This window comes from Perognathus longimembris, chromosome 1, assembly GCF_023159225.1.
Source record: "Perognathus longimembris pacificus isolate PPM17 chromosome 1, ASM2315922v1, whole genome shotgun sequence".
Taxonomy (NCBI): domain Eukaryota; kingdom Metazoa; phylum Chordata; class Mammalia; order Rodentia; family Heteromyidae; genus Perognathus; species Perognathus longimembris.
Window position 1 is genome coordinate 162,030,816 of NC_063161.1, and position 26,250 is coordinate 162,057,065.

The 26,250-nt window shown below is 70.6% G+C and overlaps 4 protein-coding genes across 6 annotated transcripts; 3 read left to right on the plus strand and 1 right to left on the minus strand.

The window, feature by feature from the left end:
• The first annotated feature begins 335 nt into the window (after positions 1 to 335).
• Positions 336 to 4,824, plus strand: Ajm1 (apical junction component 1 homolog). Of its 3 annotated transcripts, none has more exons than XM_048346247.1 (3): positions 336 to 399; positions 1,748 to 1,825; positions 1,904 to 4,824. In XM_048346247.1, the coding sequence occupies exon 3, from the start codon at positions 1,962 to 1,964 to the stop codon at positions 4,815 to 4,817; it is 2,856 nt and encodes a 951-aa protein (XP_048202204.1). In that variant the 5' UTR covers positions 336 to 399; positions 1,748 to 1,825; positions 1,904 to 1,961; the 3' UTR covers positions 4,818 to 4,824. The 3 variants fall into 3 exon arrangements, with proteins under 3 accessions (XP_048202204.1, XP_048202211.1, XP_048202198.1); XM_048346254.1 differs by lacking the exon at positions 336 to 399 and adding an exon at positions 934 to 1,017; XM_048346241.1 differs by lacking the exon at positions 336 to 399 and having other exon boundaries at positions 1,675 to 1,825.
• Positions 4,825 to 6,528: 1,704 nt separating this feature from the next.
• Positions 6,529 to 7,995, plus strand: Phpt1 (phosphohistidine phosphatase 1). Its single transcript, XM_048346276.1, has 3 exons — positions 6,529 to 6,855; positions 7,238 to 7,362; positions 7,752 to 7,995. Exons 1-3 carry the CDS (start codon positions 6,696 to 6,698, stop codon positions 7,842 to 7,844), a joined length of 378 nt encoding a protein of 125 aa, XP_048202233.1. The 5' UTR covers positions 6,529 to 6,695; the 3' UTR covers positions 7,845 to 7,995.
• A 1,221-nt stretch (positions 7,996 to 9,216) lies between these two features.
• Mamdc4 (MAM domain containing 4) lies at positions 9,217 to 19,068 on the plus strand. The gene is made up of 29 exons (XM_048349066.1): positions 9,217 to 9,262; positions 9,727 to 9,837; positions 10,490 to 10,672; positions 10,747 to 10,872; positions 11,655 to 11,785; positions 12,254 to 12,338; positions 12,420 to 12,545; positions 12,703 to 12,840; positions 12,925 to 13,013; positions 13,098 to 13,271; positions 13,504 to 13,588; positions 13,669 to 13,857; positions 14,076 to 14,201; positions 14,299 to 14,430; positions 14,837 to 14,961; positions 15,039 to 15,150; positions 15,227 to 15,343; positions 15,597 to 15,731; positions 15,818 to 15,954; positions 16,039 to 16,258; positions 16,339 to 16,476; positions 16,575 to 16,693; positions 16,774 to 16,864; positions 16,965 to 17,111; positions 17,264 to 17,398; positions 17,503 to 17,630; positions 17,719 to 17,827; positions 18,279 to 18,448; positions 18,834 to 19,068. The coding sequence occupies exons 1-29, from the start codon at positions 9,217 to 9,219 to the stop codon at positions 18,873 to 18,875; spliced, it is 3,666 nt and encodes a 1,221-aa protein (XP_048205023.1). The 3' UTR covers positions 18,876 to 19,068.
• Positions 19,069 to 20,160: 1,092 nt separating this feature from the next.
• Edf1 (endothelial differentiation related factor 1) lies at positions 20,161 to 25,083 on the minus strand. Its single transcript, XM_048346307.1, has 5 exons — positions 24,901 to 25,083; positions 22,156 to 22,207; positions 21,186 to 21,346; positions 20,830 to 20,923; positions 20,161 to 20,388 (listed from the first exon to the last, which is right to left on the minus strand). The coding sequence occupies exons 1-5, from the start codon at positions 24,976 to 24,978 to the stop codon at positions 20,327 to 20,329; spliced, it is 447 nt and encodes a 148-aa protein (XP_048202264.1). The 5' UTR covers positions 24,979 to 25,083; the 3' UTR covers positions 20,161 to 20,326.
• Positions 25,084 to 26,250: the final 1,167 nt, after the last annotated feature.

Genomic DNA, 26,250 nt, shown 5'->3' on the forward strand with positions numbered 1-26,250 from the left:
AGCCACCTTCCTGGCCCACGGCCGGCTTTTGATCCGGCTTTGGGGGACATTTGCCAGAACTCGGTCGGGCTCCGCAGCCTAGGCCTGCCCTTGCCCGGGACCTGGAGGTGGGGCTGGGGGGCCTGCTGGGCTGCTCCCGGGAAACGGGGGGCTTGGCACAGCCCCCAAGTGGAGCCAGTGCCGCCGGGCCCGCCGCACAGCCCCCACCGGGCGCGGCCCCTTTAAGCGCCCGCCGCCCGGCCGCCGCCGCTGGGGGCAGCACGGAGCGGTCCGGCCGCGTCCGCGCCGCGGCCTCGGCGCCGCGCCGGGGAGGGAGCGAGGGAGCGAGCCCACCGAGCCCCGGCGGAGCCGGCCCGCGGCTCTCGGCCCGCCCTGGTTTGCTGGCGGGGCAACGCCCAGGTAAGCGGCCATGCACGGGCTGCCCGGCCTGCGGGGCTGTGCGGGGCTGTGCGGGGCTGCGCGGGAGGATGGGGCGCCCCCACCCCCAGGCAGCGCAGACCCGGTCCCGGGGTGGCCGCGCCGGGCTGCAAGGTGGGGGGGGACGCTGCCCGGCGCCCACGTGGGCTCGGGAGAACCTGGGGTCCCGCGCGGCCCGGCCCGCCCCCTCCTCCCGGGGACGGGGTGTCGGTCCCCGGGCCCGGCTCCCGCAGGCTCCCGCAGGCAGCCCCGCCAGCGCCCGCGCCTCCTCCCGGGGCGGGGCCTCCGCCTCGGGACCCGGCCTGGAGCTTGGGATGGGGGGGAGGGTGGGCAGCTGCGACGGGCCTGAGGCCGGGATGGGGTCACGCACTGGGGCCTAGCGGCCCCGACCCCCCAAAGCCGCCCTGCCCCAAGTCCCCCTGAGCCGGGGCTGACCCCGAGGGACCGGGCCACCCGGCGCGGGGCGGGGAGGAGGGGGAGGGGGAGGGGAACCGGCACCACCGCGCCCCTCCCCCGCCCCCGCCCGGAGCACCGGTGGCCCACATCTGAACGTGGGGCTGGATCGGGCCCAGCCGCGCCCCGGGGGCTGAAGAACCACAGGTTTCCATGGCTCCCCGCAGGGTACAGCGTGGGGAGGGCGCGCTTCCGCGCGCGTGGGGGCTTTGCCAGCCGCCGCCGCCGCCCGCTAGCTGGCAGCTCCCCTGTGCGGCGCGCTGGCTCCCGGCGCGGGGAGAGGGAGGAGGCCCGAGCTCCGGGCTCCCACCCGCGGGGCGACCCCCGTGCGCCCGGCCACCGGCCCGGCTTCATGAACCCACCTGCAGACGAGCTGTGCCCCCAGGCACCCCGGAGCGCCGGAGCTGTCGGCTCCTGGGGGAGGGAGGGGGCTTCAGGGGCGCTGGGCCAGGGCCTCACCCGAGACTCACATGCAAGGGCACGGGGGCGGGGAGGGCTCTGCTGGGCGCAGTGCGCGCGCGCCGAGCCGCCAGGGCCCGGGACTCACCTTGGACTCTGCAGTGTCAGCGAGGTCACTGCAGCAAAAGGATGCTGCCCCCCAAAAGCCACCCCACCATCCCCGCTATGGGCACCAGAGGGCACTGGTCCTAGGACCACGTCCCCACTCTGCTACCTGGGTCTTGCCTGTCAGGAAGGGGCACCTGCCCACCCACCCCTGCCCAGACGTCACTAACGGGGAAGGGGAGGCCTACGCGGTCAACCCAAAGCCCCCCCCCCGCGGGACCCGGAGGCAGGGACCGCACCTCCGCCTCGGGCTAAGCCCTTCTGGCCCACTTTCGCCCCGCCGGCTGGCTGGACAGCGGGGTTCCTCCCGCAGGTACCTCTGACGCCGGCATGGCGCCAGTACCCACGGCCCGGGCCCGCAGCCAGGGCTGCTCCTCTCCCGGCACCCCAGGTAAGCCGAGGCGCGGGACGGGGCCAGGGGCCCGCGGGCAGAGGACGGCCCTCACCCGGGTCTCCCCCTCCACTCCAGGGCGGCCGCTCGGAAAGGCCAAGTGACGGGAGCCGCCAGCCTGGGGACGCCTTTTAAGATGACCCGCACGGACCCGCCGGACTTGCTGGTGTCGACCGTGTACCAGGACATCAAGGTGGCGGCCCCGGGGCCCGCATCCGGGCGCCAGCCATGTGAGCCGCCCGCGGCCCGGCCCGCCGCGCCCGTGCCGTTCAACAAGCGCCACTGCCGCAGCTTCGACTTCCTGGAGGCGCTGGACGGCCCCGCCATGGAGGCCCGCGCGGAGCCGCCGCCCCCGGAGCCCGCCCCGCCGCGCGCCCGGGCCCGGGACGGCGAGCCTCGGCGGCGCGCGCGCTCCAAGAGCGCACCCCGGGTGCCGCAGGGCCTGGCGCCCGCGCCCGCCTCCCCCCCGGTGCAGCCGCGCCGAGGACGCGAGGCCCGGCGGGCGGCGCGGGCCGAGGGCTCGCCCCGCCGGGAGCCCGCCTACCCCGCGCTGCGCGCGCTCGCCAACGAGCTGCACCCCATCAAGCTGCAGCCGCAGCGCGGGGGCCCCGGCGGCGTCGCGCCGCTCTGCGCCGTCCCCGGCCGCTGCGCGCCGCCCGAGCCGCCCCCGGGGCCCGCCCCGCACGTCCGCTGCCGCCTGGACATCAAGCCCGACGACGCGGTGCTGCGGCACGCCGCCCGGAGCTCGCGGGCCCGTGCCGCCCCGCCGGCCTACGGCCTCACGGTCCCCGGGCCCCGCCACGCCGCCCTGTCCCGCACCCCCACCCCCAGCGACTTGTACTGCGCCGACCCGCGGGCGCTGTACTGCGACGGGCCCCTGCCCGGGCCTCGGGACCCGCCCTTCGCCGCGCCCCCGGGCCCCACGCGCTTCTTCTACACCGAGGAGCCCGAGGGCTACGCGGGGGGGCTCGCGGCCAGCCCCGGGCCTCCCTTCGACGGCTACAGCGCCCGGGCCTACCTGTCCGAGGAGCCCCCGGGGCCCAGCCCCCGGCACGCGGGCGGCTACTACGCGGGGGAAGTGCGCACCTTCCCCATCCAGGAGCCGCCTTCCCGCTCCTACTGCGGGGAGGCCGCCCGCGCCTACGGCCCGCCCTGGGGCGCGCGCTACTGCCCGGACGAGGCCTGGGCCCGGCCCGGCGCCCGCGCCTTCTACACCGAGGACTTCGGGCGCTACCGCGAGCGCGACTCCATGGCTCGGACTTACCCGCACCAGCGCGGCAGCGCCGCCTGGGCCGACTGGGGGCCGCGGCCGTACCGCACCCTGCAGGCGGCGCCCGCCCCCGGCCCCGGCCCCGGCCCGCTGCTGGCCTCGTGGCACGGCGGCACCGGCACCAGCCCGCCGCGGCTGGCCACCGACAGCCGCCACTACTCTCGGTCCTGGGACAACATCCTGGCGCCGGGGCCGCGCCGGGAGGACCCCCTGGGCCGCGGCCGCAGCTACGAGAACCTGCTGGGGCGGGAGGCGCGCGAGCCCCCCGAGGCCCGGCGCCCGCCCGTCGTCGTGAACCTGTCCACGTCGCCCAGGCGCTACGCGGCGCTGTCGCTGTCCGAGACCTCGCTGTCGGACAAGGGCCGCGCCGGAGAGGGCCTGGGCCGCAACTGGTACGTCACCCCCGAGATCACCATCACCGACAACGACCTGCGCGCCGCCCCGCGCCCCGGCGCCCGCGGCTGGGAGCCGCCCGCGCCCGCGCCCGCGCCCGCCAGCCGCCAGCGCAGCCTGGAGCAGCTGGACGAGCTCATCACGGACCTGGTCATCGACTCGCGCTCCCCGGCCGGCCGCGGGGCCCTCGGCCCCCCCGAGCCCCCCGCCGCCGCCGCCGAGGGCCCGGGCCGCCAGCTGCGCCGCCTGCTGGACTCGCGGCCCGCGGGCCCCGGGGCGGGAGCGCGCTCGCCGCCGCCGCCGCGCGCGTCCCCGGCCTCGGCCGGCAGCGGCGCGGACCCGGCGGCGGCGGACGCGTCCCCGGAGCCCAGCGCCGACGAGGACGACCTGATGACCTGCTCCAACGCGCGCTGCCGGCGCACCGAGACCATGTTCAACGCCTGCCTCTACTTCAAGTCCTGCCACAGCTGCTACACCTTCTACTGCTCGCGCCTGTGCCGCCGCCAGGACTGGGACGCGCACAAGGCGCGCTGCGTGTACGGGCGCGTGGGCAGCGCCTGCCGCCACGTGCTGCAGTTCTGCCGCGACAGCGGGCCCGTGCACCGCGCCTTCTCCCGCATCGCGCGCGTCGGCTTCCTGTCCCGCGGCCGCGGCGTGCTGTTCCTGGGCTTCCCGAGCCCCGGCTCCGCCGACAACTTCCTCCGCTTCGGCCTCGAGGGGCTGCTGCTGTCGCCCACCTACCTGTCGCTGCGCGAGCTGGCGGCCCACGCCGAGCCCCTGGGCGGCTACGCCCGGGAGCTGGCGGCCGCCGGGCGGCAGTACGAGCCGGCCGAGTGCTTCCTGCTCAGCGTGTCGGTGGCCGTGGGCCCGGGCGCCGCCCCGCCCGGGACCCCGGCCCGGCCCGCGCCGCGCAGCCCCGGCCCCACGGTGCGCAAGTTCGCCAAGGTGGCGCTGGCGGCCGGCAGCCCCGCGCGCCCGCCCCCGGCGCGAGGCCGCGAGCCCGACATGGAGACGCTGATCCTGACGCCGCCGCCCGGCACCGCGGGCCTGGACCAGGAGGGCGAGGCCGGCCGGCGCGCGCGCGAGGTGGCCTTCATCCACATCCAGCGCGAGCTGCGGCTGCGCGGCGTCTTCCTCCGCCACGAGTTCCCGCGCGTCTACGAGCAGCTCTGCGAGTTCGTGGAGGCGAACCGGCGCTTCACGCCCACCACCATCTACCCCACCGACCGGCGCACCGGGCGCCCCTTCATGTGCATGATCATGGCCGCCTCCGAGCCGCGCGCGCTGGACTGGGTGGCCAGCGCCAACCTGCTGGACGACATCATGTGAGCCGCGGGCCGCCCTCCCCGCCCGCACCCCCCGCTGCGGTCCCCGCGGGCCGCCTGCTTCCCCCCCCCCCCCCGCCCCCGGGCCCTGCCCCATCTTGTCAGCCCTCAGGGCCTCCCAGAGGCCGGTCCTCGCCCTCGGTGCTCCCCGCTGGGAGGCGGGGTGGGCCAGAGGACCCGGCGCTGCCTTCCCTCGGAGCGTCCCGCCGCGCACACCCGGTCCCCGCCAGTCGCGGGCTCTCTGGAGCCTGCCAGCCCCGACCCCCCCCCCCCGCCCCGCAGGAGTGTGTGCTGACCAAAGCCTAGTGTCACCACTCTCAGGGCGCCCCGCAGCCCTCGGGGCTGTGCCCGCCCAGAGGCCTTTCTCCCGGGCTGCCGGTTCCCCTCCGCCTCCGGCTGAGTGGTGCGCGGGGCGGGGCGGGGCGGGGCGGGCTCACCTGTCCGGCCTGGGCCCCGCAGGGAGAGCCGACTGCCCCGAAGGAGGGGTTGGGATGATTCTGGGGTCCATGGCCAAGGCTCGAGCCGCCCAGCCAGAGCTGAAACCGGGCTGCGCGTGGCACCCACGCGCACCCAACAAGAGCCCCCCCCGCCCCGCCCCGCAGCGGGCTCCAGGTCAGGCCCTCATGTGCTGAGAAGGGACCGGCGGGCGGGCCGTGGGGCCGGGTGGCCGTGGGCATGTGTTCGGGCCGAGAAGACGACGGAGCAGTGGGTGACGGCGGCTGCAGGAGCGGGCGAGGTGGCTCGGCCTGGGGTGGGCCGGAGTGGCGGCGCCGCCTCCCCTGCGGTCAAGCCGCCGGGCCCCTCGGAAGCCCCGGCGAGCTCGCCCTGGCCCCGCCTGCTGCGCCGTGGAAAGCGCACCCCCGGCAGACCCGGCCCCACGCCCCGCCGCCCGGGGCTCCGCAGCGGCGGGGCCTCGGGACCGGGAGAGGGCGCCCAGCACCAGAGTCGTGGGCCTCCGCCCTGCGCCCGCCCTCGCCGCGGGGCTTCTGCTTCCCGCCCCGCTCGCTGCCGGCTCGCGGGGACGCCCAGCTCGAGTCCCTTCCGGCGGGAGAATGCTTTCGAACCAAGTAAACTAGAACTTGAACGTGGCTGCCGCGGCTGCCTCTTTACTGGGCGACGGCGGAGGAGGAGGGGCGCGCGGGGCGGGGGAGGCCGGGGCGGAGGGCGAGAGCGGCGCGCGGGGCGGGGGGCGAGGCCGGGGCGGAGGAGGAGGAGGGCGAGAGCGGCGCGCGGGGCGGGGGAGGCCAGGGAGGAGGGCGAGAGCGGCGCGCGGGGCGGGGGAGGCCAGGGAGGAGGGCGAGAGCGGCGCGGGGGGCGAGGCCGGGGCGGAGGAGGAGGAGGGCGAGAGCGGCGCGCGGGGCGGGGCGGAGGAGGAGGAGGCCGGGGCGCGCGGGGCGGAGGAGGAGGAGGCCGGGGCGGAGGGCCAGAGCGGGGCGGAGGAGGAGGAGGGCGAGAGCGGCGCGCGGGGCGGCAGCGGAGGAGGAGGAGGCCGGGGCGCGCGGGGCGGGGCGGAGGAGGAGGAGGCCGGGGCGCGCGGGGCGGAGGAGGAGGAGGCCGGGGCGGAGGGCCAGAGCGGGGCGGAGGCGGAGGAGGCCGGGGCGCGCGGGCGGGGCCTTCCCACGTCCGTCCGTCCGCGCCGGCCCCGACACCCAGGCAGAACCGCCCCGTGGGCCGCCCGCAAGCGCCACGAGGTAGGCCGCGTCCCCGGCGGGCGGGTCGGCGAGGTCCCGAGGCCGCAACGAGCTGGGCCGCCATTGGCCAGGCCGTGCCGTGCGTGGACGTTGTGATTGGCGGAGGCGCTGAGCTTCGGTAAGCATCTCCCCGCGCGATTGGCCGGCGCTGTGCAGAGCCGTGAAACCCCGAGCCGGGCGCGCCCGGGAACATGGCGGCGGCGGGCCTCGCTGAGATCCCCGATGTGGACATCGACCCCGAGGGCGTCTTCAAGTACGTGCTGATTCGAGTCCACTCGAGGCCGGCCTCCGGGGCTGAGGCCGAGGAGCGCAAGGAGATCGTGCGCGGCTACAAGTGGGCCGAGTACCACGGTGAGGGCGGGGCCTGGCGGGGGCGGGGCCGACGCGGGGGCGGGGCCTGGCGGGTGGGGCGGAGCTGACACGAGGGCGGAGCCCCGGCGGGCCGGGGTGAAGGCTGGAGACCGGGCTGGGTGCTAAGGGGAGGCGTCTGGTGCCAGACCCCTGTGCCTTGCGGGAGCGTGGACAGTCGGGGCATCGCGGGGGCACCCTGACCGACTCTCCGTATCTGGACCTCTCCCCGCTCTCAGAGCACCCCCTCCTCGTCTGCATGGCCCCCCTCCACGCGGGGAGGGGGCTGCGCGGGGCTGAGGTTTCAGACCTCTACACCCAGAACCTAGGGTCTGGTCTCCGAAGGCAACCAGGGCACCGCTTGAGGCCCCTCTCCCTATTCTAGCCGACATTTACGACAAAGTGTCCGGCGAGCTGCAGAAGGAGGGGTACGACTGTGAGTGTCTGGGCGGCGGTCGCATCTCCCACCAGAGTCAGGACAAGAAGATCCATGTGTACGGCTACTCCATGGTGAGCCCAGGCTCCAGCCTAACCCCGACCCCACAAAGTAGCCTGAGCCATCCCTCAGCCCCCCTCCCTCGGGGTAGAGCTCCAGCTCGAGGGCCCCACGGATCCCCTCGCATTCCCCGTGCTGCACCAAGGCAGTGGGCAGGAGGTCAGCTGCCTCGGGCTGCCCGCGCTCCCTGTCCCAGAGGCCTAGTGGGTCTCACGCGTGGCTCTTTGGGCCCTGTGGGTGAACTCAAGCTCCGACCCTCTCCTCGCAAAGACCCCCACGGAGCCCACCAGCCCCCAGGACCCCAGGGTGGCTTCGACTGCCCTTCCCACGCCTGTTCTCGGAGTTTTGCTGGGTGGCCCCCCATTGTGAAGGGCTAAGCTGAGCAGCGGCCTCCTCCTTCTAGGGCTATGGTCGTGCCCAGCACTCGGTCTCCACGGAGAAGATCAAGGCCAAGTATCCTGACTACGAGGTCACATGGGCGGACGACGGCTACTGAGGCCCTGTCAGCGGCCCAGTCGGGACTCTGCTCTCTCTGAGGCCCCTCCGGAGGGGCTGGCCCTGCTCCTTCCTTCGCCTGCCGGCGACACGCCACCCTGCCACGCCTCAGACCCGCCTGGCCCACAGGAATTAAAAGCGTTGGTGTGCCAGTCCCTGAGTGTGTCTTGGCGTTCCTCCCCGGGTCACACCACCTGTCTTGGCGTTCCTCCCCAGATCACACCACCTAGCACCCCTCCCTCTGCCTCAGGAGGCCCAGGAGCCGGCAGTGCACACTCAGCCCCCTGGCTCTGAGAAGGGGCCCCTGGGCTCTCGCTGTTTATGGCCTCATTACCCCTTCCCGGACCTGCTATCCTCAAGGACATCTGGGAAGGAGGTCCTGCGAGGCCTCGCACAAGGAGTCAGCATGGCCCCTCCTGGCCAGCCACGACTGGGGTTCCCACGCCTTCTTCCTGGAGCTCGCCCTTGGCTCCCCACCGGGAATGAGCCCTGGTGACCCCCGTCCTGGCCAGCGAGTCCCTAGCGCTCCTGCGTGGCCTGCCAGCCCAGGACACTCGTGGGGGGTGCGATGTGGTCCCACGGCCCTGGCTTCTGGAATGGGTTCCCAGGTCCATTCGTGTGTGCCCCTCTCCCTCGGCCCCCCCGCCCCCGCCCCCCCTCCTTCTGTAGAGGAGGGGGTGGGAGCCCCCCGCCTGGTGAGAGGCAGCCCGATCCGGGGCTGGTGGGTCACACGCCGGCCCTCACCACCCGTGGGCCGGACGCTGCGCCCCGGTAGTTAACACTGAGACACGACCGGTCAGCAAACAGCAGGCTCAGGCAGGCTCGCCGGGCAAGGGCACACCGCCACACCAGGCCGGCCGCGCATGGGCCTCCCGCCCACGCTTCGTCTTTTCCTGGGAGCCAGAAGTTTCTGGGTTCTCCAAAACTGGGCCCCTGTCACGGACTTGCAGTGTGTCACTGCGGGGGGCAGGGGGGTGGGGGGAGATGGATAAATGGGGGAGCGGCGGTGGAGGGAGAACGTTCCGGGGTGGGGCTGGGGCCCGCTCCGGGATGGAGAGCGCAGCGCTGGCCGGGCCCGGCTGCCTCGGCCCCCCGGGGCTGCGTTGGAGGAGGGGGGCTGGAGACCCCCAGGAGGAGCCACCCCACCCTACTTCACACATTCCGGTGGGGGATTCTGCTGGGCAGGTGTGTGGGACGGACGGCCAAGGCCCGACCTTTGATCCCAAGGAGCCAGGGGCCCTCTGGGGGACACATTTACAACCGGATGCTCAGCCCCTCCTCAGGTGGGGCCCAGGCAAGGGGCTGTAGGCACTGAGGGACTGAGCCCGCTCCAGTGAGACCCAAGCCGGCCACAGAGACGCTCGCTGCCTGCCATGCCCCTGCCCGGCTACCTCGCCCCTGTCCTGCTCCTGCTCGTCGGTGAGTCAGCCGCTCATGGTGTCCCCAAGCCGGAGACACTGTGCAGATCAGGACCGCCCCCCCCTCCGCCCCCCAGAAGGCAGGCCTGTAAGGCACCCCCAGCACAAGCCCCAGGGCCAGCGACGCCCCGCTCTCCAGGCCTCGGCCGCCATTCTTGGATGAGGGGTTTGGCCCCTCCACCACGCCGGAAGCCCCTCCGTTTCACGGCCGGGTAGAGTCCGGTGCCCTCCCTGGGGTGTTCCGCCAAAGGCCCTGTTCACTGCGTGCCCACACTGCCAGCCCGCCGCAGCTGGCTGTGGGCTCCCCCGGCAATTCTCTGTGCGTCCTGCCCCACCCTGCCCGCCCCGCCGGCCTCAGGTCTGAGCGCTGCAGCTGGGTGCCATGTCCTGGGGTGCTGGGGTCGGAGAGGTTCCTAGACGTGGAATTCCCAGGGTCCCCCGCCCATCTTGCTGCCGTCCCCCCAGCAGGAGGGTCCCCGGGCCAGGCCTGGGCGCCCGGTCCCTGCAGGAGCCCCAGTGAGGCCGTGTGCAACTTTGCCTGTGACTGCCTGGACTGCTCGGACGAGGCCTGGTGTGGTGAGCGGGGCCCGGCGGGAGCGGGCAGGGCGGCCTGGGGGGACGGGACGCCCCGCGACACAGGCTCCCGGGCTGCCGCGGGGCCTCCCCCCGGGGCGCGAGGGGCGCGAGGGGCGCGGGCAGGGCGGCCGGGGGGCGGGACGCCGACCACACACGCTCCCGGGCTGCCGCGGGGCCTCCCCCCGGGGCGCGAGGGGCGCGAGGGGCGCGGGCAGGGCGGCCGGGGGGGCAGGACACCCCGCGACACAGGCTCCCGGGCTGCCGCGGGGCCTCCCCCCGGGGCGCGAGGGGCGCGAGGGGCGCGGGCAGGGCGGCCGGGGGGGCAGGACACCCCGCGACACAGGCTCCCGGGCTGCCGCGGGGCCTCCCCCCGGGGCGCGAGGGGCACGAGGGGCGCGAGGGGCGCGGGCAGGGCGGCCGGGGGGGCAGGACACCCCGCGACACAGGCTCCCGGGCTGCCGCGGGGCCTCCCCCCGGGGCGCGAGGGGCACGAGGGGCGCGAGGGGCGCGGGCAGGGCGGCCGGGGGGGCAGGACACCCCGCGACACAGGCTCCCGGGCTGCCGCGGGGCCTCCCCCCGGGGCGCGAGGGGCGCGAGGGGCCCGGCGGGCGCGGGCAGGGCGGCCCCGGGGGCGGATGCCTGGCCTGACCCCACGCGCTCCCAGGCTACCGCGGGGCCGCCCCCCGGGGCGCGCCCTTCGCCTGCGACTTCGAGCAGGACGCCTGTGGCTGGCAGGACATCAGCACCTCGGGCTACCGCTGGCTCCGGGACCGGGCCGGCGCGGTGCTGGAGGGTCCCGGGCCCCACGCGGACCACACTCGTGGCACTGACCTGGGTGAGGCTCGGGAGGAGGGACCCGCCCCCCTTCTCCCGCTCTGGAGAGTGACCTCTGACCTCTCCGCCGGCCAGGCTGGTACATGGCCGCGGGCGCCCGCCGCGGGAAGGAGGCGTCCGTGGCCTCCCTGCGCTCCCCCGTGCTGCGCCAGGCGGCCCCCACCTGTGAGCTGAGGCTCTGGTTCCTCGCAGCCTCCGGAGGTGCATGGGGGGGGCTGGAAAAGAGCTGGAGGGAGGAAGAGGGGCGGCTCAGAGAGGTGCCCAGAGGGGGCCACAGCTACAAGGCAGGGGGGGCACCGTGGGGCGCAGATAGAAGGCGGGGGGGCACTGTGGGGTGCAGATAGAAGGCGGGGGGGCACTGTGGGGCGCAGATAGAAGGCGGGGGGGCACAGATAGAAGGCGGGGGGGCACAGATAGAAGGCGGGGGGGCACGGTGGGGTGCAGATAGAAGGCGGGGGGCACAGATAGAAGGCAGGGGGCACCGTGGGGCGCAGATAGAAGGCGGGGGGCACTGTGGGGCGCAGATAGAAGGCGGGGGGGGCAGATAGAAAGCGGGGGGGGCACGGTGGGGTGCAGATAGAAGGCGGGGGGCACCATAGGGTGCAGATAGAAGGTGGGGGGGCAGATAGAAAGCGGGGGGGGCACGGTGGGGTGCAGATAGAAGGTGGGGGGGCAGATAGAAAGCGGGGGGGCACAGTGGGGTGCAGATAGAAGGCGGGGGGCACCATGGGGTGCAGATAGAAGGTGGGGGAGCAGATAGAAGGCAGGGGGCACAAGGGAGCGCAGATAGAAGGCGGGGGGCAGATAGAAGGTGGGGGGCACGGTGGGGTGCAGATAGAAGGTGGGGGGGCACAAGGGAGCGCAGATAGAAGGCGGGGGCACTGTGGGGCGCAGATAGAAGGTGGGGGGCACCGTGGGGCGCAGATAGAAGGCAGGGGGGCACCATGGGGCGCAGCTCCCTCCAGGCCCCCCTCATGCGTTAGGTGTGGCTGAGCTGCAGCTGGCACTGACCCACGGTGCAGAGACGCTGGCCCTGTGGCAGAGCTCGGGGCCCTGGCGCTCCGGCTGGCAGGCGCTGGCTGTGACCACCGGCCGCATCCCGGGCCCCTTCCGGGTGAGTGGGGGCGTCCTGGCCGCATCCCGGGCAGTGGGCAGGGGTGGTGAGGAGGGGGTCGTCCTGGCTGCCGGGGCAGTGGGCAGGGGCTGGGCCTGGCCGCACCCCGGGCCCCTTCCGGGTGGTGAGGAGGGGGGCATCCTGGCTGCCGGGGCAGTGGGGAGAGGCTGGGCCTGGCCGCACCCCGGGCCCCTTCCAGGTGGTGAGTGGGGGGGGGGGGGGCGTCCTGGCCGCATCCCGGGCAGTGGGGAGGGGCTGGGCCTGGCCGCACCCCGGGCCCCTTCCAGGTGGTGAGTGGGGGGGGGGGGGCGTCCTGGCCGCATCCTGGGCAGTGGGGAGGGGCTGGGCCTGGCCACACCCCGGGCCCCTTCCAGGTGGTGAGTGGGGGGGGGGGGCGTCCTGGCCGCATCCCGGGCAGTGGGCAGGGGCTGGGCCCGGCCGCCGTCGTAAGCCCCACCCCCTCTGCAGGTGACCATCTCTGCCACCCGCAACGCCACCCACAGAGGCACCGTGGCTCTGGACGACGTGGAGTTCTGGGACTGCGCGCTGCCCCGTGAGGCCCCCCGCCACCCGGTGCCCCGCACGAGTGCGGGGATCTGCCCCCCGGCTCAGACGACCCCCCTCCCCACCCCAGGCCCCCAAGCCAGCTGCCCCCGGGGGCAGCACCACTGCGGGAACCAGGCCTGTGTGGAGGCCCAGCACGTGTGTGACGGCGAGGACAACTGCGGGGACGGCTCTGACGAGGACCCAGCCACCTGCGGTGAGGCGGGGCGGGCAGCGGGGCTTCCGGGGAGCGGGAGGGGCGTCTGGGCGGGCGCCTTAGCGCCTTAGCGCGGCCATTCCGGAGGTGAGGGGTCAGTGTCGGCGCGAGCTGGGGCTGCTCGGCGGCCCTGATAGCCACCCCCCCCCCCTCTTAGGCCACTTCACGGCCACGGACTTTGAGACAGGCCTGGGCCTGTGGGACCGCGCGGAGGGCTGGACCCGGAACCACAGTGCCGGCGGCCCTCTGCGCCCCGCCTGGCCGCGCCGGGACCACAGCCAGAACAGCGCCCGTGGTGAGAGCCGCAGGGGTCCTGGCCACGGCCCCCCCCCCGTGACCCCCTCCTCCCCGCCCGCCCGCCCACACCGGCTCTCCGCAGGCGCCTTCCTGACCTCCGTGGCCAAGCCAGGCGCCCCTGCCGTCCTATCCAGCCCCGAGTTCCAGGCGTCGGATCCCTACAACTGCTCGGTGAGAGGGCCGGGCAGCCCAGGGCCCCCCGCCGGCCGCCTGGGGGCCGGGGGACCCTCCGCCCAGCCTTGGCGTCCCTTCCAGCTCGTCTTTTATTACTACCTGCACGGGTCCGAGGCCGGCTGCCTCCGGCTGCTCCTGCGGACCCCTGGGCCCGGCGCCCCGCCGGCGCCCGTCCTGCTGCGAAGACGCCGCGGGGAGCTGGGCGCGGCCTGGGTCCGAGACCGGGTGGATATCCGGGCCTCCCAGCCCTTCCAGGTAAGGCTGGCCCCGCGATGACGGGGCCCCCCGGGGGTGGGGCCTGGGAGCCCCGCCAGGCGCCCAGGAGGGGGCACGGGGCCCGCGCGGACGGCCCTCCTGCAGTGCCCTTTAGGGAAGCCGGAAGTGGGGTCTGGCCCTTCCCAGTGTAAAGGCCATGGGTGGAGGTGTCGGGGAACAGACCCTGGAGTGGGGGGAGGCAGGGGCCCCCCTAAACCTCCTCTACTCCCAGATCCTCCTCGTCGGGGAGACAGGTCCAGGAGGCGTCGTGGGCCTGGATGACCTCATTCTGTCCAACCACTGCAGAGCAGTACCCGGTGACCTGCCCGAGCCCCTTCCCCCTGCCCGGCCCTGGAGAGGCACCCGCTCCCTGCCTGAACCCAGTTCTGCTCCACAGAGGGGTCTGCCCTGCAGTCGCCGCCTCCCGGGCCCCGGGCGCTGGCTCCCGCCACCCGGCCCTCTGGCCTGCGGCCCCAGGGTGTGTGTGAGCCAGGGCACCTCTCCTGCCAGGACCTGTGCGTGCCCCCCGAGCAGCTGTGCGACTTCCAGCCGCAGTGTGCCGCAGGCGAGGACGAGCGGGAGTGTGGTGAGGCCAGCGGGGCCTGCCCTGGCCTCCTGCCGGACAAGACTGGCCAGGGGCGGGGCGGGGGAACCTGCTGAGACTGACTGGCCGCAGGGGGGGGGATCCTGCCTGAGACTGACTGGCCGCGGGGGGGGGGGATCCTGCCTGAGACTGACTGGCCGCAGGGAGCCCGGGGCGGGGGACCCCGACCCTGCTGCCCTTCAGCACGGCTGCCTTTGCAGGCACCACCGACTTTGAGTCCGACTCCGCAGGGGGCTGGGAGGATGCCAGCGTCGGGCGGCTCCAGTGGCAGCGGCTCCCCGCCCGGCGCTGGGGGTCTGCCACAGGTGCCAGCGGTGCCGCTCCCGGTAAGGCCCAGGGGACCCCACAGGAGAGGTGGGGACGGCAGGGGCAGCTGGAGGAACCCCAGGCTGGTGGATCACCTCCCACCTTTCTTTCCCCCAGGGCACTTCTTGTCTCTTCAGAAGGCCTGGGGGCAGCTGAGGGCCCCGGCCCGGGCCCTCACCCCCCCGCTGGGCCCTTCTGGCCCCCGCTGTGAGCTCCACATGGCTTACTACTTCCACGGGCACCCCCCAGGTACCCCCCAGCCGCCCCCCGGCCTCAGGGCGTCCCTCCGGGGGCGGGGCGGGAGGAGGCCCCGCCCACGCCAGCTAGGCCCCGCCCACCCCAGCTCGGCCCCGCCCAGCCTGCTCTGCCCCCGCCCACCCCAGCTCGGCCCCGCCCACGCCAGCTCGGCCCCGCCCACGCCTGCTCGGCCCCGCCCACGCCTGCTCGGCCCCGCCCACCCCAGCTCGGCCCCGCCCACGCCAGCTCTGCCCCGCCCACCCCAGCTCGGCCACGCCCACCCCAGCTCTGCCCGCCCAGCCTGCTCTGCCCCGCCCACGCCAGCTCGGCCCCGCCCACGCATGCTCTGCCCCTCCCACGCCAGCTCGGCCACGCCCACCCCAGCTCGGCCCCGCCCACGCCTGCTCTGCCCCGCCAGGCTTCCTGGCGCTGGCCGTGGTGGAGCGCGGCTCCCGGGAAGTGGTGTGGCAGGCCCCGGGCGGCAGCTCGGGGAGCTGGACGGTGGACAAGGTCCTTCTGGGAGCCCGGCACCGGCCCTTCCGGGTGAGAGGCCCCGGCTCCGGCGGGCGGAGGGCGTCGTGACGGAGCGGGCCCTGGCTTACCCGTCTTCCTGCCTGAAGCTGGAGCTGGTCGGCTTGTTGGACTTGGATGGCCCTGGCCAGCAGGGGGCTGGAGTGGACAACGTGACCACGAGGGACTGCAGCCCCACAGTGACCACCGGGAGAGACCAAGGTCCCTGGGGAGCTCCCGCCCCCCTCCAGGGGTGTCTGGGGAGGGGTGGTGGGGTGCTGACCCCCTGCCCTTCCAGAGGTCTCCTGTAACTTTGAGCGGGACGAGTGTAGCTGGCACACGGGCCACCGCACAGACGCCCACTGGCGCCGGGTGAAGAGCCACGGCCCTGGCTATGACCATACCACTGGCCAAGGTAGGGGGGTCCTTCAGACCTACGGGACACCTCGTCTGAGGGGGCCTCCAGACCCGGGAGCCCCTCAGACCTGGGGGGGTTCTCTCAGGTGTAGAGGAGCCCCCAGACTCAGCCTTCTCACCCAGTGGGGGTTCAAGGCCCACATACCCAACAGGACCTGCCAGACGTAGGGGTCCCCAGGCCAGGGGCCTCAAACACAGGGGGCTCCCAGACCCGGAGGGGCGCCCCTGCAGCTCAGCCATGTCCCCCTCAGGCTTCTTCATGCTCCTGGACCCCACAGACCCTCCTGCCCAAGGCCAAGGAGCCCACTTGCTCACGGGGGTGCAGGTGCCAGCAGCCCCCGAGGAATGCCTCAGCTTCTGGTACCACCTGTACGGACCCCAGATCGGTGAGCGCTCCGGGGCTGGGGGCCGCGCTGCCCAGGGGCCCTGGGGCGGCGTCGGGGGCGGCCCCCTCCCATGCCCCTCCTTGCAGGGACACTGCGCCTGGCCCTGAGGAGGGACGGGGAGCAGGACACATGGCTGTGGTCCCGCACGGGCACCCACGGTAACCGCTGGCACCAGGCCTGGGCCACCCTCCACCACGGGCCTCTGCCCGGCCCCAAGTACCAGGTAAGGCTGACACCGGCGGGCAGGGCGGGGCGGGACGGGCACCTGCCCGCTGACGCCTTTTGCCTTCACGCCTTTTGCCTTCAGCTGCTGTTCGAGGGCCTCCGGGACGGGTACCGAGGCACCATGGCCCTGGACGACATGGCCGTGCGGCCCGGCCCCTGCTGGGCTCCCAGGAGCTGTTCCTTCGAGGACTCCGCCTGTGGCTTCTCCACCGGAGGCCGGGGCCTGTGGACGCGCCAGGCCAATGCCTCGGGCCAGGCCCTCTGGGGCCCCCGGACAGACCACACCACCGAGACGACCCAAGGCATCGGGCGTGGTCCCGCCTGGCGTGGGCAGAGGGCGGGGGGCCGGCGAGGGCAGGGGGGCTGACGCTGGGCCCCACAGGGCACTACATGGTGGTGGACACCAGCCCAGAGGCGCTGCCCCAGGGCCAGGCGGCCTCCTTGACCTCAGCGCCCCACCCGCCGCTGGCCCGACCCAGCTGCCTGACCTTCTGGTACCACCTGAGTCTCCGAAGCCCAGGTAAGGGCCGTGGAGGCGGCTCCGCCCGGGCGGGCCTGGACAGCCGGCGGCCGCTTCTCCCCAGCGGCTGACCTGGGCTGCCCTCGGCGGGGGGACAGGGGCGCTGCGGGTCCACGTGGAGGAGGGCAGGAGGCGGCAGGTGCTCAGCCTGAGCGCTCCCGGGGGACGCGCCTGGCGCCTGGCTGGTGTGGACTTGCGAGCCGAGAGGACCTGGAGGGTGAGTGCCCGGCCCCGGGCGGGGTCCTCACCCTGGGGCTGCTCCAGCTGGGCCGCCAGCCTCGGGCCCTGCACCTGCAGGTGGTGTTCGAGGCGGTGGCGGCGGGCGTGGAGGACTCCTACGTGGCCCTGGATGACCTCTCCCTCCACGACGGGCCCTGCGCCAGGCCGGGTGAGAACCGGGGCCGGCGGTGCACGGTCCCCGCCCCGCCCCGCCGCGGGCTGGGACAGCAGGGGCGGAGCAGCTCCGCTCACCAGCCGGCTCCCCACAGGGTCCTGCGACTTCGAGTCTGGCCTGTGTGGATGGAGCCACCTGGCCTGGCCCAGCCTGGGCGGGTACAGCTGGGACTGGAGCGGCGCGGCCATCCCTTCCCGCTACCCCCAGCCCGCGGTGGACCACACCCTGGGCACACAGGCAGGTGGGCACTGGCCGGAGCAGAGGGCAGAACCGGGAGGGGGGCTCGGGAGCCATAGTGCCACCCGACCTACCCGACTGGGCACGACCCAAAGCTCCTGTTGGGTCAGAGGCCACGGGATCAGGGGCCTGGCTCATCGGCCCTTTCCTTTCCAGGCCACTTTGCCTTCTTTGAGACCGGCGTGCTGGGCCCCGGGGGGCGGGCGGCCTGGCTGCGCAGTGAGCCTCTGCCCGCGACCCGGGCCTCCTGCCTCCGCTTCTGGTACCACATGGGCTTCCCGGAGCACTTCTGTGAGTGGGGTTAGGCCCAGGGGCACTGGCGGGGTGCTGAGACGCAGGGGTGGGGCCGGTGGGGCCCCCTCGAGGGACCTGATCACCCCGACCTCTGCCACCAGACAGGGGGGAGCTGAGGGTGCTCCTCAGCACCGCCCGGGGCCAGCTGGCCCTATGGGGCCAGGGCGGGCACCAGCGGCACCAGTGGCTTCAGGCCCAAGTTGAGGTGGCCAGCCCAGAAGAGTTCCAGGTGAGGCCTTGCACGGAGGTCCCCCGTGGCTCCCCTCCTTCCCCCCTTTCCCATGCTCCCAGGTCCTCAAATTATTTTCCTACATCAGGTTGTGTTTGAAGCCACTCTGAGTGGGCAGCCGGTCGGGGGGCCCATCGCCCTGGATGATGTTGAGTACCTGGCCGGGAGGCCCTGCCAGCAGCCCGCACCCAGCCAAGGTGCGCACCGGCCTCCCCGGGGTCTGGGTGGCCGGGGACCCAGCCTAGGAAGCCAGGGCCACCACAGCTCCCCTCCACTCTCCAGTGGCCCTTGGCTCCCACTGCCCCCTGGCCTGGCCCCTGCCGGCGGGCTCCACACTCCCTGTGCCCATTCCTAGGGAAGGCCAGCCCTGGGGCACAGCGGGCTGGGGGAGAGCGGGGCAGCTGCTGTACCCTGGAAGGGCTGGGTCCAGCCTGGTAGCTGCAGCCCCTCTTTAGTTTTGCTTTTGTTGTTTTGCTGCCCAAGGGCTTGAAATCAGTTTTTTTTTTTTTTGCTCAAGGCTAGCGCTCTACCACTCGAGCCTCAGCTCCACTTCCGGCTTTTTCTGTGTATGTGGTGCTGAGGGGCCTGGACCCCAGCACCGGGACAGGGGACCCGAGTCCCAGCATAACGATCCCTCTTGGCCTCCAGGGACCACGGCCATGCCGGTGCCGGTGCCAGCTGCGGTGGCCGGAGCGCTCGTCTTCCTCGCGCTCCTGGGGGTGCTGGGGCTGGGCGCCCGGCACTGGCTGCAGAGGGGCTTCTCCCGCAGGGGCACAGACGCCGCCACCCCTGGCTTTGACAACATCCTGTTCCACGCGGTAGGAGTCCCACAGGGTGAACCAGAGCCGGCCTCTGCTCAGCTACAGGGAGAGGCACCCTGGACCACGGCCGGGCAGAGGGCCCTCTGGCCACCAGCCGCCCGCTGCCCCGCCCGCGCCCCTCTGCCCCGCCCGCGCCCCTCTGCCTGCCTGCTGCCCCACCCGTGCCCCTCTGCCCATACGCTGCCCCGCCCGAGCCCCTCTGCCCGCCCACTGCCCCGCCTGTGCCCCTCTGCCCGCCCACTGCCCCGCCCGTGCCCCTCTGCCTGCCCACTGCCCCGCCCGTGCCCCTCTGCCTACCTGCTGCCCTGCCCCTCTGCCCGCCGGCTGCCCCGCCCGTGCCCCGCCCATGGGAGACATCACAGAGCTCCCTCCTTCCTCCCAGGACCGAGTCACTCTCCCAGCATCTGTCACCAGTAACCCGTAGACCACTCAGACATGGCCGTGGCCCCGGCACTTGGCCAGACCTCAGCCAAGAAATTGGAGATGGCCCCCTCCAGGCTGGGTCACTCAGTGGGACGCGCCACCCTTCCGGGGGCCCTCTTCCCATCCAGTGACTGCCTCCCCGGTGGCCGAGGGGCTGTGATACTGTGAATAAACTCCAGTGCCCAGGGGCGGCTCAGGCCGAAGTCACTGCTGCGGGCCAGCGGGGGGCGGGCGGCTCGGGCCGGGGTCAGCGCTGGGGGCCGGCGGCTCGGGCCGGGGTCAGCGCTGGGGGCCGGCGGGGGGCGGGCGGCTCGGGCCGGGGTCAGCACTGCTGAAGTGGGGACCTGGGGCGCACTCTTAGCCTCTCCTCGCATGGAGAGGGGAGACCCCCCGAGGCCCTCAGGTGACGGGCAGAGCACAATCCCCGGCTCACGCGTGCCGGGTGGGTGACTCTGCACCCACTGGGGACGCGTGCAGGCACGCTGCAGGCCTAAAAGCACCCTGACAGGATGGCTTCCAGGTGGCCTGTCCTGACAGAGGCCCCGCGTCTAGGGCTGGAGTCGTCAGCTGTGTCTGAGCAGCCCCAGGGCTCACCGGGAAGCCTGCACAGGACCAGGGTGCCGATGAAGGGATGCGGACGCCTCCACCCCCAGGGGGCTTTGAGGCTCTGGCCCGCTGCAGGCTGTACAGCTGTGCGGCTGTCCTCAGGGAGGGCAGTGACCCCCACGCCCAGGCAGCCACACAAAGACTTGAAACGGCTGTACGGCTGTGCGGCTGTCCTCAGGGAGGGCAGTGACCCCCACGCCAAGGCAGCCACACAAAGACTTGAAACGGCCTGCTCGTGGACACATCTGACCTAAGAGGCCACGGCTAGGTCCCTGCCTGTCCTGGGGCTCAGCCTTCCTAGGGGCAGTAGCCCCGGGACACGGCCGGCGCTGCTCGGCGTCTTCAGAAGCCCGGGGGCTGACGGACGTCCACTGAGCAGACGGTAAAATGGAGATGGCGCCGAGAAGAAGAGACACTAACCTTCAGCCCCCCAGGTCCCTACCCCCAGCCGGTCAGGAGGAGCTAAGGGACACAGGGGCACTGCCCGCTGCTTCCCACCAGCTGGAAGGGCACGTGTTCTTAAAAGCTGTATACAGCACTGTCTCTTCCTGACCACGGCCGGGCTTCCCACAGGAGGTTCTCAGAACGCCCCAACCCTCAGGCAGAGACCTCCAGAGGGAAAGTCCTCAGCCGCGCTGCAGTGCAAGGGACGGAAGGCAGGGAGGAAAGAGCGAGGCCAGTACTTTGCAAGCTTATGCTTTGTTTGACAGCAGGTATGGGTCGAGGGGGCCCACAGCCCTGCCCCCATGTTCCGCTCCACCTCGTGGGAGACCCACGGCAGTGCTGGTAGTCAGGGGACCAACCAGAAGAGCTCAGCCGGAACGCACTGGCTTCGAGGCTTTGTGCTCATTTCGCCCGTGGCCCCTTCTCAATGGGCTTTCCGATGTCCTTTCCCCGGAGCTTGAGGCCTGAAACGAGGTGGTGGGGGACTGAGCCCTTTGCAGCCCCTCAGTCCTGGACCAGCGGGCTGCCACCCTGGCCAAGTGTACCGAGGGGTGCACGCCCTGTTCCTACACACACACATGACTAGCTCTCAGCTTTCCAGTTCGCTTTTCAAGAGCAGACGCTAGTGATCTGGGAGGCGGAGGATGAACACTCAGTCCCAGGAGAGCTGGAACATTGAGTTTGGCCACCATGGAGGGGCAAGGCACTATGGGAGCAGAACACGGCACGTGGCCAACCTTCCCTTCCTCTCAGGGCAGATGCTGGCCCACAGCTAGGAGGCTCTGGAGTCCCCAGCGTCCCCCAAATAGAAAGCTCTTGGGCAGAATGGACAGCAGGTCCTAGTCCTCCATGTCTATCCCGAGAGGGCACTGCCTGGCCGAGGCCTTGCAAAGGGAGACACTTACCAATGGCTCTCTCGATTTTGCCCAGGACCTGGTTATTGGGAATGGCGCGTCCACTCTCGTAGTCCGCAATGACTTGAGGCTTTTCATTGATTTTCTGAGGGGGAGATGCGCCTTACCCACATGGGCCTGAGATGGGGGCCCAGGAGGCACCCACAGGCTGCGGCCTCTGGGGCTTGGGTCTCACCCTGAACAGACAGAGCTCAGGCAAGAAGCTGCAGCTGCTCTGACCTGGCCCACCCAGAGGTTTTGGTGAGGCCCAAGTGGAGATCCCAAAGCCACCAGAGGCAGGGAGCACCCAGCCTGCATCTGGGTACGGGCTGCCCGCCTCCCCAGGCCCATGGCGGCCAGAGCCTCACCGTGGCCAGGTCCTTCTGCGTCAGCCCATTGCTCTGCCGGCCTCGCTGGATCACTTTGCCCACCTCCAGGGTCACCCTGTCATGGTGCAGCTCCTCCGTCTCCCGGTCCAGCTTGGCTGTGTTCTTGGTGATCGAATGCTGCTTGTTCTGGCCAGCAGCCCCTGATCAGCACAGAGCACAGGGTTTGCAGTTCATACAGGAAAAAACAATTTCAGGATGGTGTCCAAGCCAGGCACTGATCACTCACTTCTGTAACCCTCGCCACTCAGGATGCTGAGATCTGAGGATCATCGGTTGAAGCCAGCATGGGCAGAAAAGGCCATGGGACTCTTACCTCCAATTAATCACCAAAGAGCCAGAAAAAGAGCTGTGGCTCAAGTGGTAGAGTGCTAGTCTTGAATGGAAAAAAACCAAGCAAGAGAGCAAGAGGGTAAGGCCCTGAGTTCAAGTGCCAGTAGCAGAATCAAAGTAAAAAAGATTGGTCTGGGAATGTGGCTTAGTGGTAGAGTGTCTGCCTAGCATGCCTGAGGCTCTAGGTTCCATTCCTCAGTACCACATAAACAGCAAGGGCCAGAAGTGGTACTGTGGCTCAAGTGGTAGAGCACCTTGAAAACAGAGAGGCTCAGGGACAGTGTACAGGTCCCGAGTTCAAGCCCCAGGACCAGCAATAATAATAATAAGAAGAAGAAGAATGGTGTCCAGACCAACAGGCTTTCCCAATGACACCGGAAGCCATCCTGCCTCAGATTCCCAGACCTAAGAGCACAAAGTCCACATTGCTCTCAGTTGCAGGAAGTGGGAGGAAGATAACAATTCTTGATAACCTCACACTGCCAGGCTGAGCCACAGGCTGTCAGTGGCTGCAAGCCACTGGCTCCTGAAAGGTCCCAGGCATGCTACCTGGCCACACCCTCAGGCTGATGACCCCAGAACACATTCTTGTTTTGCAAGCAGAAACACAAGCACCTACATTTCTTAGACGTCTCCACATCTTCACCTCGTCTTTGAGCTGCTAAGATGGCCTAGAAAATTAGAAAGAGATTCAGGAATGTTGAGCACCCCATTTAGAGCACCACTAGCCAGTCAGCATGCTGCTAATGGCTCTGAAGGGTTAGTCAATCCTGAGACTAATAACCAAGCTCATTATAGCAGTCCCCCTTATCCGCAATTTTAGTTACCTATAGTCAACCTCAATCCAGAGATATTACATGGAAGATATCAGAAATAGACAACTCATGAATTTTAAATTGTATTTTCTGGACAGTATAATGAAATCTCACCCCATCTCCTCTCTGTCCCACCTGAGACATGAGTCCTTCCTCGGTCCAGTGTATCTGTACTGAATGCACTAGTTGCAGGTTTACCACTTAGTCATCTTGGCTACTAGATCAACTGCCATGGAATCAGTATCGCAGTGCTGGTGTTCAGGGAGCCCCGTCCCAAGAGCCTAAAGCGCTGTCACCATGCCCCCAAGACTCACAACACTTCATTGTATCACCGAGACATTGTATCCTCTCACACCACCACAGAAAGAGGAAGAGAGAGATAACATTCACTCCTTTTGTTCAGTTGTGGATGTTGTGGAGCTTATGCTCAGGGCCTGGGCGTTGTCGCTGAGCTTTTTTGCTCAAGGCTAGCACTCTACCACTTGGAGCCACAGCACCACTTCCAGTTTTCTGGTGGTTAATTGGAGATGAGTCTCACTGACTTTCCTGCCCAGGCTGGCTTTGAACCATGATCCTCAGATCTCCGCCTCCTGAGTATCTAGGATTACAGGCGTGAGCCACCAACACCCAGCTCCACATTTCTTCTTTTATAGCATGTTGTCTTATTTGATGTTTCTTATTATTGTGAGTCTCTCACTTCCTGATTTACACACTGAACTTAGTTACACTTGCACACACACAGTCCAATATTATCCCTGCTTTCAGGCATTCACTGGAGACCTCAGGATGTCTCTCCCAAAGATTTGGGGGAACCACTCCAGACAGTATGCTCCAGCATCAAATATCCAGGAGATACACAATAAGCTGTTGCTAGGAAACACAGCTTTTTTGCATTAAAAAAACAAACATGAGCAGGGTTGAGTAGCAAATGCATGTAATCCCAGCATTCAGGAGACAGAGGCAGGGGATAGTGACTTCAAGGCTGGCAGAGGCTGTGTATCAACAGTCTCTGCTGAGCCAAGTACTGGTGGCTCATGCCTATAATCCTAACCACTCAGGAGGCTGAAATCTGAGCATCACAATTTGAAGCCAGCCTGGGTGGGAAAGTCCACAAGACTCATCTCCAAGTAACTAGCAAAATGCACGAAGTGGAAGTGTGGCTCAAGTGGTAGAGTGCCAGCCTTGAGAAGAAAAAAAAAAAAAAGAGCCAGATGGACTAGATATGTAGCTCAGTGGAGAGCACTCACTTAGCACGTACATGCCGCCACGTTCAATCCCAGCACCACAGAAAAAAAGGGAAAGAAAAGGCTTCTCTACTGCAAAAGCCAAGAAGGAACACAGTGTTGGCCTGGCATGGCCTCCTCCATGCGTCTGGCCCTAATGAGACAGAGATGACGCATCCCACAGAAAACTGCAGTCTCCCTGGAAACATAAGCACTAATGGTGATGAGTGGGGTCTACAGTCACTAAGTAATAATATCACCTAACAGTGATGCTATGACCCTCTAGGGGGTGGCTTGTAGGCCATGTTAAGTGTGGTGTGTCCAAGATCCCTTCTGTACAGTTCACATGGCTCCTAGCTTATGGCTAATTAAGTTTCCTTGGGAAGAAAGGCGGAGTAAATTTTATTTTGACTGTACAGCTTGATAAGCCCAGGGCTGGTCACAAATACCAGTCACCTGATCTGTACAGCACAGTTGAGGCACTGGCTGGAGGCTTCCTCCAGACCCCTGTATGGACCACCCACGCTGGCAACCTCCAGCCCTGGGTACCCCCCTCAAGCCAACCTGCCTCCTATTACGCAGAGAAGCAGGGTCCACCTTCCAAGCTTCCAGACAACACTCCTACAGCCTGAGATCTGCCTGGATAGACTCCAAAGGCAAGGAGTGCCGGGACTGAGCTGGCCCTGTGTCCACCACTTCCCTTGGGCCCTGGAGCCCACCCTCACCTCCGGTCCTCACACTTGGGTCCCAACCCAGTTCTCCATCTGCGCACCTGTCCCCAACCTCATGTCCATCCAGGCACCCTCCCGGGTCCCGGGTCCCGGGTCCCAGGCCTACTCGTCGTCCCCCCGCCCCCTCGCCCCACGGCCCCTGACCCTCGCTCCCAGCCTGGTTTCCTGCCCTCGGCCTCTAGCCTCTCCCCACTCTGATGCCCGGTCTGTCCCCACCCTGGTGCCTGGTCCCCTGACCCTAGGCCTTTGACCACCACCCCCCCTCCCTCCGCCAGCCTGGTTTCCTGCCCTCTGCCTCTAGCCTCTCCCCGCAACCTGTCCCCCCGATCCTGGTGCCCGGCGGTTGCCGTCTCCGGCCCCAGCCCAGGTCTCGGGTCTCCCGCGCCCCCCATCCTCGCCCCCTCCCGCCCCCGTCCTCGCTGCCTCACCCTCCCCGCCCGGCTCCGGCCCCCTCGTCCCCGCTCCCAGGCCCGATCCCGGGTCCCCGCCGCCGGGCCCCGCTCCCGGCCCGAGCCCCCGGCCCCCGGCCCCCCGCCCGCGCCCCCGGCGCGGCGCGGCCCGGCCCGGCCGCCGCTCCGTCCGGCCCCCCGGGCACCTGCTTGGACTTGGCCTGCGCGGCCGTGGGGCCCTTCTTGCGCAGCACCGTCACGGTGTCCCAGTCGCTCTCGGCCATGGCGGGGCGGGGGCGGCGGTCCCTCGGGCGACTCCGGCAGCTGCTCCCGACCCGGCGCGGCGACGCGACGTCCCGTCGTCGCTCTCCGCTTCCGGCGCCTGCGCCACGGCCCCGCCCCCGCCGCCCATTGGTCGACACCTCGGGGGGCGGGCACTTCCTGCGGCTCGGAGCCAATCCGCGCCCGGCTCGCCCGGGCCACGGCTGAAGCCGCGGGCGGGCGGCCGGGCGGCGGGCGCGGGGTGTGGGCGCGACGCGGTGCCTCGGGCCGCCGGGCTCGCGGGGCTCGCGGGGCTCGCGGGTGCGGGCCGAGGCGGGAGGAGGCACCCGGGGCCCGAGAGGAGACGGACGCGGGGAGCCGGGAGCGCCCTGTGTGGAAGAGCGCGGTGGGCCTGGGCTGCGGCGGACACGAGGGCGTGCGCGGGGGCCCGGGGCCGAGGCGGGAGGGACGCGCGGGCGGCCCGGCCCCGACCCCCTGGTCCCGGCGGGTGCACCGGCCGGGCCTCGGGGCGGAGCCGGAGCCGGCGCCCCGGCCCCGCAGGCCCACGCCTGCCCGCCCGGCCCCGTCGCGGGCCATGGCTTCGGCCCGGGTCCCCGCGCCCATTCCCTGCCGGCCGCTTTGCAGCCCGCAGCCCTGCGCCTCGAGTACCGAGGGGCGCCCGGAGCCCGGGAACGCGGGCCGGCCCGGCGACTCCCCGGAAGAGGGATGAGAGCTGTGAAAACAATTAGAGAGGAACCTGTGGAGTGACTAGTATGCTTTGAATTGTCTGCCTGTCCGCCTGCCTGCCTGCCTGTCCGTCCGCCTGTCCGTCCGCCCGCCTGCCTGCCCGTCCGTCTTCCTGTCCGTCCGTCTGCCTGCCTGCCTGTCCGTCTGTCCGTCTGCCTGTCCGCCTGCCTGCCTGTCCGTCTGCCTGTCCACCTGCCTGCCTGTCCGCCTGTCCGTCTGCCTGCCTGCATGTCCGTCTGTCCGTCTGCCTGCCTGCCTGTCCGTCTGTCCGTCTGCCTGTCCGCCTGCCTGCCTGTCCGTCTGTCCGTCTGCCTGTCCACCTGCCTGCCTGCCTGCCTGCCTGTCCGTCTGTCCGTCTGCCTGTCCACCTGCCTGCCTGCCTGTCTGCCTGTCCGTCCGCCTGTCCGTCTGCCTGCCTGTCCGTCCGCCTGTCCGTCTGCCTGCCTGCCTGCCTGCCTGCCCGCCTGCCTGTCCGTCCGTCCGTCCGTCCGTCTGCCTGCCTGCCTGTCCGCCTGTCCGTCTGTCCGTTCTGGGGCTTGAACTCAGAC